At 38.2% G+C, this 15,551-nt stretch overlaps 1 protein-coding gene across 1 annotated transcript in view; it reads left to right on the top strand.

Annotated features, from left to right (window-relative positions):
- COL28A1 (collagen type XXVIII alpha 1 chain) overlaps positions 1 to 15,551 on the top strand; it is a gene marked incomplete at its 5' end in the record, with an annotated part of 61,207 nt that overhangs the window by 34,529 nt on the left and 11,127 nt on the right. Inside the window, 4 exon segments of the mRNA XM_084260291.1 lie at positions 3,929 to 3,997; positions 6,076 to 6,144; positions 13,154 to 13,222; positions 15,289 to 15,357. Of these exon segments, the coding sequence (XP_084116417.1) occupies positions 3,929 to 3,997; positions 6,076 to 6,144; positions 13,154 to 13,222; positions 15,289 to 15,357 (276 nt within the window).

Genomic DNA, 15,551 nt, shown 5'->3' on the forward strand with positions numbered 1-15,551 from the left:
AGCTTGAAGAATAAGGTGAGACCAAGGACCATCCTTTTGTCAGTGGATAAGAGAAAAAGGATATAGATTAATTTCAAAAGGATGAAATTTTTTAGTTTTTATCACTGTTGAACAGTGAAGTGACCTTTTCAAAGAATGATTTTGTGTCTCCTGTTTCTTAAGTGGTAATAAGTAGTTCAAGATGACTGCTGGGCACATAAAGTTATGACTGCTTCATCTCCTTGCATACTGCATTGCAGTTATCAGCATGAAATTTCGTCTGATATTTTACTCAAACCCTTCAGCTGGGGTTTTCCTCAACTCCTTGGAACTGCCTTTAAATTAACTAATCAGAATAATGTGGCATCATTAGAAAACAGTGCCACTCACCTTTCTACATCATTTAACAACAAACTTGAAAAGTGCAGTCCCTAGAACAGATCCCATGTCTACTACAAAAACTGGATATATTTCCTTTTACTTTGCAGCTTTCACCTCCTTCCCTCTAACATAGTATATCATATTGTACATCTGTTAAGTCATGATCTGGGTTGAAAGTTTCTGTAAGCTTTCTGCCACTTTTGATGAGGGAATATTTCAGGAAGACTCCCTTCAGTGTTTGGCAAAGGTACCATTCTTGTGATCTTCACAGACCAAAAGTAGGAACCTTCTTAATAAACTTCTTTTTTTGTTCCTCTACATTTATCATGTCTGCACATAAAATGTTCCACTCAATTCCACTGTTTCACTTCTGGGGAATATAGCTGTTAGACCCAAATTCAAAGACTAATTAGTTTACGTGTACCTAGCACAATGTACTTCAAAATAAAGCAATTTAGGCAATAACTTCTGTGTGATAACATCTTAGGAATACCAGTAATGCTTTACTTCTGTCGTGACAGTCTTCTACCAGTCCACCTACCCGAGGGTGCTGAGTAGCATATTGATTCACATGCATTCAGTAGCTTTTATTTTTAAATCTTCAAAACCTCTACATTTATTGACTTTGTCTTTTATCTAGACTGCTACTTCACTCTGCTTTTTTATAAAAAGAAATTATGAACATGACTTAGTTGTCCAGTCCTACACTTCATCATTTAGGTTTTGATTATGGCAGTTGGGTTTTTTTTCTCAGCAATGACGATGGACTCGAGATTGTTTATATTCTGGTCTTGGGCTTTGAGCTTTTTTCTTTGAAAGAGTGTAGAAGCAGCCATCACTCTAATAATACTTCAGAAGATTGCTTTAAAACCTACCTTGGAAAGGTTGACAAAGTAGATGAATTAACTCAGCATGCCATCTGTGACATCAATGGCACCTGCCTTGTTGGTGCACTGACTTAGAGTGAGGCACTGTGATTGTCTTTTCCTGATGTTACTCCTAGGCTGTCTCTTGTGTATTTTTGATGCAGCTATTAAAAAAATCAAATAATCTGAACTAGAGAACTGCTTCTTATAGCAGATTTGGCTGTGGATTTGACTTAAGTAGATTTATAGCTGTGTTACTAATGGCAAAACCAGCTGCCTGATGAAACCCCATTTCTTACAGAAGAAAATGTGCTAACATATTTGGTATTTACAGTGGTCAGCTAAGGTTAAATGAAATCATCTATTTGGCCTTTTTTATTGTACTGGAATTAGTAAAAATAGAGATGAAGTCATGATCTATGGTTTCCTTTCTTATTTTTAAAAAAATGTTGTTAAACATTTCTAAAACATTTCCCATTTTATCCACAATTTAAAAAATATGAATATTAATATTGAGAAGGAATTAAAATTGGCTTTCCATTGGCTTCCTAGCAACAAAGCTGGTGAATGGTCCAGAGCACAAGTCTGTTGAGGAGCAGTTGAGGGAACTGGAGTTGTCTAGCCTGGAGAAAAGGAGGCTGAGACCTTATCACTTTCTACAGCTACCTGAATGTAGGTTGTAGAGAGCTGAGTGTCAGTCTTTCCTCCCAAGTGAAAGTGATAGGACAAAAGGTAATGGCCTCAAGTTGTGCTGGGGAGGTTTAGATTGGATATTAGGAAATATTTCTTCAGTAAAGGGGCTATCAGTCATTGGAACAGGCTGCCCAGGGTAGTGCTTAGATCGGCATCCCTGGAGGTGGTGGCATTTAAAACACATGTAGATATAGCTTAGCAACATGGTTTACTGATAGATTGGCAGTGTTAGGTTTTTGGTTAAACTTGATGATCTTAAAGATCTTTTCTAACCTGAACTATTCTATGATTATGAATCTGTTTATGAACTAGAAGTACATTTGTTGGTTAAATTTTCACAGAACTCAATTGGAATTCCATTACTTGAAAATTAGGAAACAGGAAAAAACATGCGGTTTGCACCTGGTGGTCAGGTTGTGTTTGAAGTATTCCAGTGAAACTATTCCTTTGGACTGGAAGAGAGATTCATACAGGAGTGACCTACCATGTACCATCTTCTTTAAGCATAAGATACGCTTGCATCCATGTTCCAGATTCCATCTTAAAGTGGTTTTAAGGTTTCATCTTATCCAGAACATTGAGCCTAACTTTTTTTTCTTTGTTCATTTGCCTCCTAACCTACATCACCTACCTGTGATGTAGGTCTTTAGGAGAGACAAAGCAGTGCTTTAATTTTTTCTTGAAAGGGCTCAATTAGTTAAGAATGTATGGTAGAGATGTTCATGGGACACACATTTTGGACCTTAAGTCTCTTATTGTTGGATATCTAACTAGATTATGAGTCAGTTTGTTCTCCAATCATGGACACTATATTCAGACAGACCAGCTGCTGAGGTCTGAGCTGCAATGATGACTCCATTCATAGTTTCTTGAAGCATTACATTACTGCAGATGTTTCCAGGCTCAGTGCACTGATAAAAGAGCAGTTTACAGTCATTTGTAGTTTCTGCTTTCTAGCTATATATTTTTACTAGAATAGAGAGGGTAATACTTGTTATTTGTATGTAATTATTCTCCAGAATAAGTTATCTGTATGTATGTTAATAACTGACCCTCCAACACACTACAGGAACATCCTTTTGCATGTCTGGTGTCTTTGGGACTGAGTGAAGTGTGTACACTTCTCTCCATATGGCCATATAGATACTATTCTTAGGAAAAGAGTGAATTTGTGACCTACAAATATCAGTAAGGATTTCCAATTGGTGGTGCTTTCATATAAACATCATTCCTGTCATCACAGACTGCCAGCATGTCTTGAGGAGTACCTCAAAGCAATATGCTTTATTTCTTGGTTCTGTGAAGAACAGTCTATTGCAAGGTCAATTAATTTTCTCATTAAATGTCGGGAAAATGATCACTGGAGTGAGGGAAAAGATTGCTTCTCTTCTGGTCATGAAAGGAAGCATTGAGGTTTTGCAAATACACAAATCTTCAGTGGGAGTCAGTGGAAGAGTCAACAGAAGGAGTGATTGTCTCCTGATACTGAGCATTTTAGGCTAAACTAGGAGACACTAAGAGAGATTATTTATTTTTATAGCAAGCTGTATTTCTTTCTTTTATTCCTTTCCTTTGTAGAACACAGTTTTACTGTAGTGTATGAGAGAAACAATGTGATTACCTGGAAGTGCAAAATGTGCAACATATGATAATTTATGGCTGGCATATTATGTTTCATTGTTCAAATGCCAGGACTTACCCTCAAAAAAATAAATTTAAATTATGTATTGCCTGAAGATAAAGTCAATGTTCTGGAGATTTCTCTCTGCAACTTCAAATCTAGAAACTAATGATTTACTAATAGAAACTCCTATTCCTCTTGCTGAGGAACATTAAAACAAAACCAAAAACACCACAAAAATTTTTGAGCTTTGTGAACAAGTTGCAAGAACTTGTAACTGTAATTCATTATTTCCAAAAGGATATTGAAGTTTCCTTACATATTTCGTAACGGTTGTTACAGTGTGATGATCCACTTACTAGTATGATGACTGGCTTATTACATTTAGGGTAACCGGGGACTACCTGGACTACCTGGGCCTCGTGGAGCAAAAGGCGATGGTCACAAAGGTGAAGCTGTAAGTACAATTCTAATTCTGGACTTTGTGTTATAAAAAAAAAAAATAAAATTACCATGTGATAACTCAATATTTAATTACTAAGTGCAATTAATCTTTTCTTTCATCCTTTAGCTAGTTTAAATATTTCATATATATTTTGAAGTCCTTTCCTGTCTCAGATACAGTGCTATTCCTACAGGAACCAGATATAAACTCTTTTCATTTCAGTGTCATGAAAGGGATACCATGTAATTGCATAAAGTCTTCATGGCTGCTCATACATGTTTAACGTACTCACTGCTTTGAACTCTTTTCTTTCCCCCCTTCCCTCCTTCTTGTCTCTTTACTGTTCTTTGCTCAAGATCTCTAATAATATCTGCTTGGCCAAATCTTACAGTATTCAATTCCTTCATTTTTGAAGGTTTCCTCCTCCCCTTCACTTTTCTGAAAGTTAGCTCCAGAAGGGGTTAATGCCTGAGTATTCCAGCTGGCACATTCTCTTATGAGAGCATATCATCCTAAATTTCAGTCATCCAAAGCCACACAGACATGTTTGACCGACCTTTCACTAGAAAACGTAAATACTTCTGCCATCCTTCAACCACCACAAGTCAAACTTCCACTAGCACTACTTTCTCTACGTCTGTAATCCATCCCTATTTCAAACTACAACCATAAAGGCACTCCCAAATACACTGATGTGGGACCTGAGTGCTTCCAAATAAGTCCTGGCTCAGGTCCAATTTCCTAACATTCAAACTGATCCTGGGAAGATTCTTTGCCTTTTGAATTAGTTCAAAAGGCATTCAGTCAGAATTCCTGGTGAAATGCCATATGCCTGACACATTTCACAGCATTTAGGGGCACTAGACCCACTCAAGACTCCTTGGAAGGTTGAGTGCCAGTAAGAGAGGGCAGGCAAACATATGAATAAAATCTACCATTATCTCAGATAAAAACAGAAAGCAAGTGCAAAGGCAATCGTGAAGAAGACAGTGATGCAAGTAGATGACTGATGAACTTTCAGTAGGCCTTAAAATGCCTCATGTAACTGAAGTTTTAAGCTTTGCAACGTAAGATACTTGTTTATATGAAAAATAACTATTGACAGATACAGAATCAAAGACGTCAGTGAGAAGCCGAAAACTTTTGCATTTCTAATTAATCAAAAATTCAAGAGAGGCCTGGTTTGCTAACCACTGATTAATAAAACTACAAGTGCTGCTTGTAGTCTCACAGTCACAGGACACAAACAGGCATGTGCACTTCCTGCAGTGACTAGACAATTAAAAACCAGAGCTTTGCCCTGCAGTAGCATTCCTGAAATCACATCTATTCTATGATTCCCATCCGCAGGTGCCATAAAAGTCACACTTCTCTGCAACTCAGTCTCAGGCTTCAGTAAAAGCTAGTTGGGTTTCTCACTGCCACATGGGTACATGTCTTTGAAATGTGTGAAAGGTCTGTTGTGCTGTAGCATGCATTTTCCCCCTTGTCGGGCTGCCTTTCCATGTCCCATGACCTGAAAGGGACCTGAAAGACCTGAAAAGACCTGAAAAGACCAACTTTGTAAACCACTGGCAGACATGGACAGCACTTACGTAGCTGTGTCTCTGTAGCATGACATCTGCCCAATGAATGTTGAAAGGGAGACTGGGGAGGCCTCCAAAGGGGCTGTGATGGATTGAGTGGGAAGTTCAGGAGAATAAGTTATCAAATACAATCACGCCGAAGTATGTTAGGGTTATCCAACCACCGCATTTAGATGGGTTACCTGTGGTATATCAGGTATGTAGTATCTGCGGTGTATGAATCATGGAGAAATGTCTGCTTTCTCACTGGTTTCTCTGAGCTAAGAACAGCTCTCATGTTCTTAAGCCAAGAGCTGGACTTTTTTTCCACCAGTCGGGTGGTCTTTTCAGTCCCTCACATGGGACTGAGGATAACTTGCTCAGTGCACATCAGAAATGTGAAGAATTTGGCAAAATACAAAAGAGATTAGTAACTACTGCTGAAATTCTCTTTTTTTGTTGAATAACACAAGTACTTTTTGTTTAGGACAACTACTGACATGCTTTATTCCTCTGCTGTACCAGGGACCTCCAGGACCAGCAGGCCCACCAGGACCAGCAGGCCCAAAAGGCGTGGGAGATGCAGGACCAAAGGTACTTGCACGCTGGTAGTACGTTCATCTGACTAGTAAACAAGGTAGACAAACATAAAAAAAAAGTGTTAGATTAGAATGGCATATATATGACAAAATGCTGTGATCTCATCTCCCACTTTCCATTTAAGTGAGAAGAAAAGCTGACAATATATTTTTCTGCCATGATAGATACAAACCAGTTCTTGCTTTATCCCCAGATCTGATGCAAATCTCCAGGTTTTCTGTACATCTAAGACCCAGAATGTTTCTAGATGTGAGTTTCCATGGAGAAGTCAAAATTCAACACATGCAGAGGACTGCCTAATAATTATGCACTTTCTCCTACAAAAGTGCAAGGGATGGGGCCCCAAAGGAGTCAGAAGTTATGTGGAACTAGTGAGATATTTAAAAATATCCTAGAAATGGGTTCCCAAGAGAAGGCAATAAACTTTAATCTAAAATTAATATTGGTCTAGAGGCAAAATTCATCAGTAAAAAAAAAACCCAAAGAAAAACTGATAAAAACCCTGATTTCAGGGTTTAGAAATGCAACACTGAAACACTTCTAAATTTTGGGTTTTTTTAATAAAACATAGAATAACTAGTTTTATAAAGTTCTAAGCAGTATGTAAGTCACAAAAAAAGTGACATCATAACTACTATGTTATAAAATGTTGGAAAAAGAGACTTAAGACTAAAATGATACAAGAAATTGCTTTAAAATATCCCACAGAGTGTTTTTATTAATGATTTCCTCATTACATATGTGAAATAGGAAACAGGCAGCCTGTTGCAGGAGAAAGCAAAATAAATATTGCTCAAGCAATCTTTTTTCCCAAAGAGAAAGTACTTTCAACTTCAGCCCACAGAACATGAGAATTCCCATTTAAAATAAACAACAACAGTAACTACTTAAAAATATATCCGCAATAAAGGAAAAAAACTGAAGGACATTCATCTTTAGAAGGACCTGACCTTAGAATGACCACAGAATGGCCTGACAATGGGATCTGGGAAACCTGGCTTCATGCACCAATCTGAATTATCTCTTATATACAAGAGGTTTCACATAAAGTAATGCAAGGTCTGGACCATGACATGAACTGCTAAATAAGTAAAAATTTCAATTTGGTTATTCAATATAGACTTACAGAATATGCATATGGCTAAATTAATCAGATTTTTTTTATATGAGATTGTATCTTTTCCAAGCAGAGGTATCTTATAAGACTTTTTTCTTAGTACTACAGAAGAACATTTCATTAAGACCTTAGAATCTTGTATGAAATTGTCAAAGCAGATATTGATAAATATGTAGTTTAATATTTAGTTAACAGGACTACGGATTGTCTAGGGGAAACATTATCTCTGGAATTCCTCCTCTCTTCCTAAAAGTGTGTAATTCTGTAAAGTAGCTATATCCAAAAGGAATTGGAAAGTCATGTCAGGTAACCAGTAAGATGGTCCCCTACTTTGATGTAATGGTTGAAAGACAGCAAAGCCCTGAAATAAAAATCAGAATTTCAGTAGGAATATAGGGATTTAATATAAATAAGTTAAATCCAGAATGGAAATTAAAAAAATTATTTTTTTTTACATGAAAGGAAACCACTGCAATAATTCTCATAAATGGAATTTTTATAATCTATGTTTGTGGTTGTGTTTCTGAAAATTATCATAAATGTACAAGGTATGCAGAAATGCACTTAGGAAAATCAGAGTGCCTGTCTTACATGAGAGATCAAAAAGTGGGTCACAAGTCATAGAGTCATAGAATCATAGACTGGCATGGGGTGGAAGGGACCCCAAGGATCATACAGCTCCAACCTTCCTGCCACAGGCAGGGCCACCAACCTCCAGGCCTGGATCTACACAAGGTTGCTCTTTGTTGTTCATATAATTGTGAATTTATGTAATTGCTGGAACACGCGATTCTTCAGCTGTATAATGAATGTTCCAACCCAGATCATGAATGATGGAAGTACAATATGGTGTCACAAAATGCATTAGAGGGGAGGAGGTAGAAGCTGTAAAGTAGAAGAAAATATATCCAGGTTTTGCAGTGGAAAAAATGGAATCTAGTCTCTTTCTCATGGTTATTCTTGAACCATTGTAAGTCTTGTGATATAATAACATATATTTGATTAAACTACAGATTCGTTATTTTAGTACTTAGAGCTTTCACTTTCAACTCTAAGCAATGTAAATCATTGCCAGTTGAAGTGAGTTGTTCATACTCTTTTATAAAGGTATCAAATCCTTTCTTGTCAGTCTCCTCTTCACCCATGAATGCCATCAGAAGTATTTCCATCTCTCCAGATCTGTGGGCTGAAGTCTATCTGTGGTATTAGTAAAGGAGGTTTATGGTAATATCTTTTTCTGGAGGAACCAGATTTGTGGTGCACTGGTTGAACATTACCAATTAATTATGATTTTGGCAACTGTCCCACTACTTCAGTCTGAATTTCAGTAAAAATGAAGTAGCTGTCACCAAGAGGTGATGCTCTTATAATTTAATAGCATTTAATTACAACAGGAAATAGTATAACAAAATATCTAGTAATAGAAACTCTTATTCAAGCTTATTATCTATAAAGAATCCAGCAAAAGATTAGGTAAAGGCTAGTGATAAATTCTTATCACTATTCTTATGTGTTTTCTGACAATTTTAGGTCAGATCAGGGATGTTATGTAAATTAAAAGTACATTCCTCATATCCATCAAGTCAGTTCCATTGTCACAAAAAATTATCAGAATTAGGCAGCTTGATTCTAAGAACCAAATTGTTGAAAATCACTGATGCAAAGGAAGTTGTGTTTTTAGGTTAGTTGTGGTTGTGCAAGCTGGGTGTGATCCCACTGCAGGAGCAAGGCCTCCACATGTGCAGCCAGTCCAGTTCCAGTACCTGCAGGTACAAACTCCATCTTCCTGGGTGGGTATTTTAGGCCCAGTAGGAAACATGCTGTTGAAGTGAATCTCCCAGTGCACCCATTCACTGTGCTTTGGGTTCCAGACCAAAAGGAGGTCCCACAACTGGGTTTCCTTCAGATGAAACTAAACTATATGATCTGATCTGGAAGTGCTGTTACCGTACTTCTACCCTCAGCAGGTAATCAGTCCACAGACCAGGCAGGTCCCCTCACATTGCACACAGTGTAAATGTCAGGCTGCAAATTCACTGCTCTTGGGCCTGGCACATTATTTCTTGATGGATGCATAGAGTTAGAAACTCTGCCAACCAAGCAGAGGTTTCTATTCACAATAGCCAATCGTGGGGTAGATTCGGAACGCTCAGTATCCATGGGTTATGGAGAAGTGGTGTCTTGTTCTAGGAGGAGCCTGTAGGGTAGCTGCCTTTGCAAGTAGCACAACACCATTAGGGTACATCACCCTCACACCAAATCTTGAATGAAAAATTTTGCATGGATCTGCATGTTTGATTGTGTTGCTGTGTGATAGTGCCCATCAAATCTGGCCGCTCAGAGCAGTGCTTATCTAGTAGTCTCTGTCAGAAAATTAAAAAATCAAGATTTAAAACCAATTAATTTGAACCTTTACTTTAAAATAGTTCAGCATCTCTTTTAATGATGCATCTAGATTAGTGCATTAATCCTATGGGGAAAGCGCATATTGCTTCTGTAATGGTGAGCAGCTGTAGCATGTGCAGTGTGGAACTGCTGCACCAAAGCATGGGTTATCCAGGTAGCCACATCTGTGATTTAGGTCTGTGCATCCACACTAGACATGGTGTGGAGTACGCTGGGGGGGAAAAAAACCCCACAAAGTATATAAACATCTCTTCTCCCTCCCTGATTTTTTGCTCCTGTTTGCCTGTATAAAGTTTTGAATCTTAGTCCTGCTAGCAAAGGTGCCACAAGAAAAAACAATTCACTTGAATTGCAGCAATTCCCCCAGAACTTAATTCATATAATGGACAATCTAATGTTTTTTCAAATAAAATGTATATGCACCACTACCTCTCATCCCTTCCACATAAAAAAATGAATATAAGAAGAACAGCAACAATCTCTGCCTATAAAACAGAACATTTATTTGATAAAAGAGACTCATAAATTTACACTCTAGTTAATTTGAAATTCCTTTGAGTATCATTATAGAGGAATGTTCCACTCAGCTGAATCAGAGCTCTGTTCTCCCCACTTTCAGAAATGGCTCACATATGTGCACACTGCTAGATAGGAATTTTATGTATCAGAGGTCAAATTCACGTGAAAACAAAATTGGAACATGTGGGATGCATTCAAATCCTGGCAGCACCCTATTTTCTGTAGCATTAAAACAGAAGCACATAATGTCAGAATATAATAAAAAATTGATTTAAAAGCACTTTTGCCAGCTAGGAGGTGGGTTAGAGACATTCAAAAGCCTAGCACTAGCAATAAAGTGAGCTTCATCCTCAGTAACTGGATAGCAGAAGGATTATTAAAACCCCTAGCGTAGTCCCTAGTGCATGAGCATTTGGGCTGGATTCAGTTGCAATATAAATAACTTTTGCAGCTTGGTCTCTTTCTATTTGAAATAAAAGGTGGAAAGTAGAGGTGCAGTGTATTTTTTAAACTGTGTTGTTCTTACAAATATCATTGTATCCACTAGCTCTCACTAAAGAGAGTATTGCAGTGTCTGGTTTATGTTTCAGTATCAAATATACATGCTTTACAGTTAATGAGCTGTATGTATTTGGAAGCCAATGTTTGTTTTTCAGGTGACCATTAGGTCATTTAATGAATACTTGAGGACAACTGGTATGGAATAGACATTTGAATCTCATACTTCACACTGTGTTGACTCAGCTTTTTATTTCTTGTTTCAAGTTGGCTGTTTTGCTGATAGTGACAAGCTAGTCTACAAGCACAACACAGGAAATAAATTAGACCTCATCAAAGAACAGCACTAATCTTTCTTGAAATTAATCCCCTGGAGGACAGTTTAGTGTCACACCTTGGAAAAAAGAACTGCTCCACTTCGCAGCTCATAAAGCAAAATAAAAGTCTTTTTCTCTAAGCCAAGAAATACAGAAACTTTGAGGATTACTATAAAGCTCTACAAAAGAGCTTTTCAGTGAGACATCTGGTATTAACTAAGCATGTGATTCTAAAATTCGATCCTTCACCTGCAACGACCCCATGTAAGAATGTGTTACCCGTGGGAGGAAGAGGCAGATGACTTCAAGTCACCTTTATGCTCTTTTTAGTCAGGGCTGGTCTAAGAGCAGGTTGTAGGTATGCTTTATACTGGACCATAAGGAATGATTTACTCATTTGGTAACCCCTCATTCAGGGTCCATCACAGCAGCTTACAGGCTGTTTCACAGCTCATAGCAGCCCAGGATCTTACAAGTCTTACCTGTATATCCACCTCTTGGCTGTGGCACTGTGGGCAGGTTTCAGAGAGGCTTGGGCAGGAAGAGTTGGCTGCTCTGTGCAACTTCTGCATGTAAAGGGTTCTCCTACAAACAGCTTAAGGTTGTATTATGGTTTGTGGGATCATTGAGGACCAAAAATTGTTCCTCTGATAACAGATGGTACTGAGTAGAAAGATGACTATGGTTGCCTAGACTCTCAGTATTTCTTAGTAGTATGACAGTCTCAAGCTAATTGTAAGAAAATGTGTTGCAGGAGGAATTGAGAAAACAGGTGTGTTTTACAAGATCAGGAATATCTACCAATCATTCCACTGCAAGAGGAGGGATTTCCTAGCACCATGTACCAAACTTAAAGTTCTTACAATCTTAGAGTACTTAAGATCATAACCATTAAGAGTTTATAGCTAGAATTTGGAAAGTAAAAAAGAAAGAAAAAGGCAACAAGTTCAAGGGCATTTCCAATATCTTATCTCTGTAAAAGCCTCAGGCCTTAGTTCCCTTTTCCAAACCAGACTAGAAGAGAACAGCCTCCCCTCTCTGATAAATTTGAGGGAGAAATCTCATCCCAACAAAACTTGGCAACCCAACCAGCTTGACAAACCAATTTAAAGCTAAAGGCATCCATGTACCATGTCTATGTCCTGATTTTTCCTGGCCATTCTCAAGCGCTTGGGAGGAAGGAGGGATTTAAAATAAATTCAGAAGCCAAGCATTAAATCAAGAAGGAAAGCATTATAAGCTCAGTCTTAGCCTTAGCCTGTGGATTCAGAGTTCCCACCTCTCCAAATCCATCAAACATGGAACATGGCCCTAACATATTTATGTAGATAGCACATATGTCAGGACTTAGCATGATATCACAGCCATATATAAAAACCATGGATTAGTGTTTTCTCTCACTAGAGATTGAACCTTAGGCACTTCACCTAAAAGCAGTCTTTAAAATGACTGCACACATTCCTCCGGCAAAGTAAGGGAAGCTAGTAGATTCTGTACTTTTAGTTTACTTTATAATCAGTTTGATACGTTGTTTCTTTTCACCTACCACAACTCGACGTCATCTGTGATTTGTGTGGTTCATGCTTGCACCTCTCTCCTAGTTGGAATGCTCCCTCTGCAGGCACAGCCTTTCCTACAGCTCTTCCAAGTGCAAAACCAAGTACAATGAGGAGGTTTTTATAACGAAAGTTTTTATTTTGCAAAAAAAAAAAATATTTCTTCTTGGCTCAGTTGTTAATATATTGAATGAACAATAGCTTGTCCAGAATATTTCTTTCTTTTGCACTTGCCTGCACAGGCATAGGTGTAAGGACATTTGCTAAACCTGATTCAGAATGTTCTGAGTCTATAACTTACGACTTACAGACTCCTTTTTTCTTTGCAAACTGATGCGAGTTTTCTAGTGATCATGGGCTCAATGTGTGCCTGTTCTCTCTGTACAATTATGGACTGAGGAAAACAAAACCATCTCTTTTTTGTTTGGTCTTTTTTTTAATATGTATCTGTAAAGCAACTGTTTATGTATGTAACATTGGTTTGGTTTGGTTTTTAAACTCAGTAGTTTGACTGACTTGCTTTGTAAATGGATGAAAGATGGAAGAGTTAATGGGTGATAAATCATGGACATTTCTGTGACTACTTTCAGGGAGACCGTGGCATGAGAGGATATCCTGGGCCCCCCGGACCACGGGGCAGTGGAATGGTTGGTCCCAAGGTTGGTACAATGCCAAGTTGAAGTTCTCATGCTCTTTTGTGATGCTGGCTGCCAGATTCTCCTCTCTCAGGCACCAAAGTATCTTCATCAGGTATTGATTTACATTGCTGCAACTGCAGGAGAAAGCAAGCGTAAAACCATGGGCTCTGACCATACACTACTACCAACCTGATTAGGAAGGAATACTAACTGGATAAAAACTGCATTTTCAGCTAAATTTTATGAGATTACAGCTGGAAATTGAACAGAACAATCAGGCTGATAAATTAGCTACATGATGCATTTCTTCTCTTTGTATCTATTCTGTTTCCAAGAGACTCTTTTGTGCCGGAAAATACATTAAATGTGAATTTTATGTTTCTGATTTTTGCTCAATTGAATTGAGTCCAATTGATTTCATTAGTAATACCATTAGGAAAGAAACACGCAAAGACAGAATTCTATAAGCAGCCAGCATGCAACATCTGGGCAATTTTTTCCTCCCTCCACTAAAGTGATTTATAATTCAAAAAAGACCTACTGGTAAGAAAACGAATTCAGTGCGTGCCTGGGTGTCTTTTTTATAGGTGTGTCCATCAGTTATTTTTACAAAGGCAATGAGGAGAAATCTCATGTATATTCCTCCACTTTAACCTAAAAATCTTACACCTTTTTAACTTTTTCTGTGATATCCCTAGCAAAGATCAACAGAAGTCTCCACTGCCATTTTGAATAAACTAGTGTCTGAATGGAGAAACATTGCTTCTGACAACACAGAAATGCAGTGAGTGGCGGGGCATTAACATTTTCTCAGGATGTGTCTGGCTTTGCCTTGCTTTCTGAAACCTGCAGCAGTTTTGGTACCTTGGTAAATCATGCAGACACAATCCCTTTATAAAAAGTAAGCTTGGACTGGGTATCAGTCCTATAAATGTGTGATACTAAGTGATGCTTCCATAAGGCCTTTGAGAATGAAAAATGTGTTCCCTATGAGGAAACAATATTTTGTTTTCAAGGGTGAGAACCTGCTTGGAGCATCTAGTTCATGAGATACACTATTTAGCACAATGTTTTGTGAGAATCCCTCCTTATAAATACATAGGTTAGCAGTGTTTTTCACATGACATTCTGTCAAAGTTTGAGGCAAACTTTTTGTCTATACAGATGAGATTATGATTTTTTTAAGTATCACTAATATCTAGAAGTTAAATATTTAGAGCTATGTATTTCTATTTAATGATGATTAAGTTTTGATATATTTTCGCCTAAATAGTCAACTTATGCAAAGTGTGGGTAACTTTCACACCACTGAGTGCATTCCATTTGCTGTATTTGAGCACAGTGATTATTTGTTATCAGGCAGTTATCAAAAATCCAACCTGAACTCTACAGAAACTTTTATGAAGCTTGGCCAAATTTCAATAGTTTTTTTCAGCCGAAAGTAAAGGGAGGTTTTGGGGTGGGGAGGGAGCAAACATTTCCTCCTGATGCAGTCAAAGGGATATGCTTCCTGTCGTTGCTTTGAAATGTTAGATTAGCATGCCTCTGAAGCATGAGGGCTTTACCTGGCTCTGGCTGTATGGATGCAAAGCAGCAGGTGCTGCTTTGGCTTTTCTCTCTTCCCCTCCCACTTACAATTTGCTGAATGACTGGTGCTCCCAGACACTGTGGCACCCTAGGGGCTTGGCCTACGTACATGGTGCACAAGAACTAGCTAGCATGCCTGGCAGATTTACTTGCGGTGGGTTTCAGGGCTCTGGTCCTTTGTGCCACTCTTGTGTGGGGTGATTGCACGAAGCTGTTGGATAGAGATTCTTTTTGTTGGTTTCTACGTGGGAAAAAGCAGGGGGGAATATCACACTGTGTCACAGGAAAGTTTTATTCTGTAATTATTTTCAGCTTAATTGTTCCTTTGCTTTCCTGGGAATTTGTAATTACAAAGGCCCACAGTGAGAAACCATAAAGAAGAATCAGAATTAGAGTCTTTGACGTGGCTTTGCATGCAGCGACTTTGAGATGACTTCCTTGCTGTTACCAGGAATAGAATTTACTTCCTAATTCTCTTTTTGCCCCGCTGACTGTTACAGGGTGTTATGGGACGGGAAGGCTTGCCGGGTCCACCTGGCCGCCCTGGTGACAGCATACAAGGAAGCAAGGTAATCCAGTTGGATATGGTACCTGTCCAGTTTCTTCTCAAAACTGTCTCTTAGATTCCTTGTTTGCTTTTCTCCTTGCCACTGAGTCAGTGAACTCCTGCAAGTATTTGTTGTATATTTTAAGTTTCTTGTTCATAAGGTATGTAATATTTACTTTAACTGTTGAGTTTTCAGTGTTGGTGGCACCTAATCAC

Source organism: Gallinula chloropus (assembly GCF_964237585.1).
Source record: "Gallinula chloropus genome assembly, chromosome: 2".
Lineage (NCBI taxonomy): Eukaryota > Metazoa > Chordata > Aves > Gruiformes > Rallidae > Gallinula > Gallinula chloropus.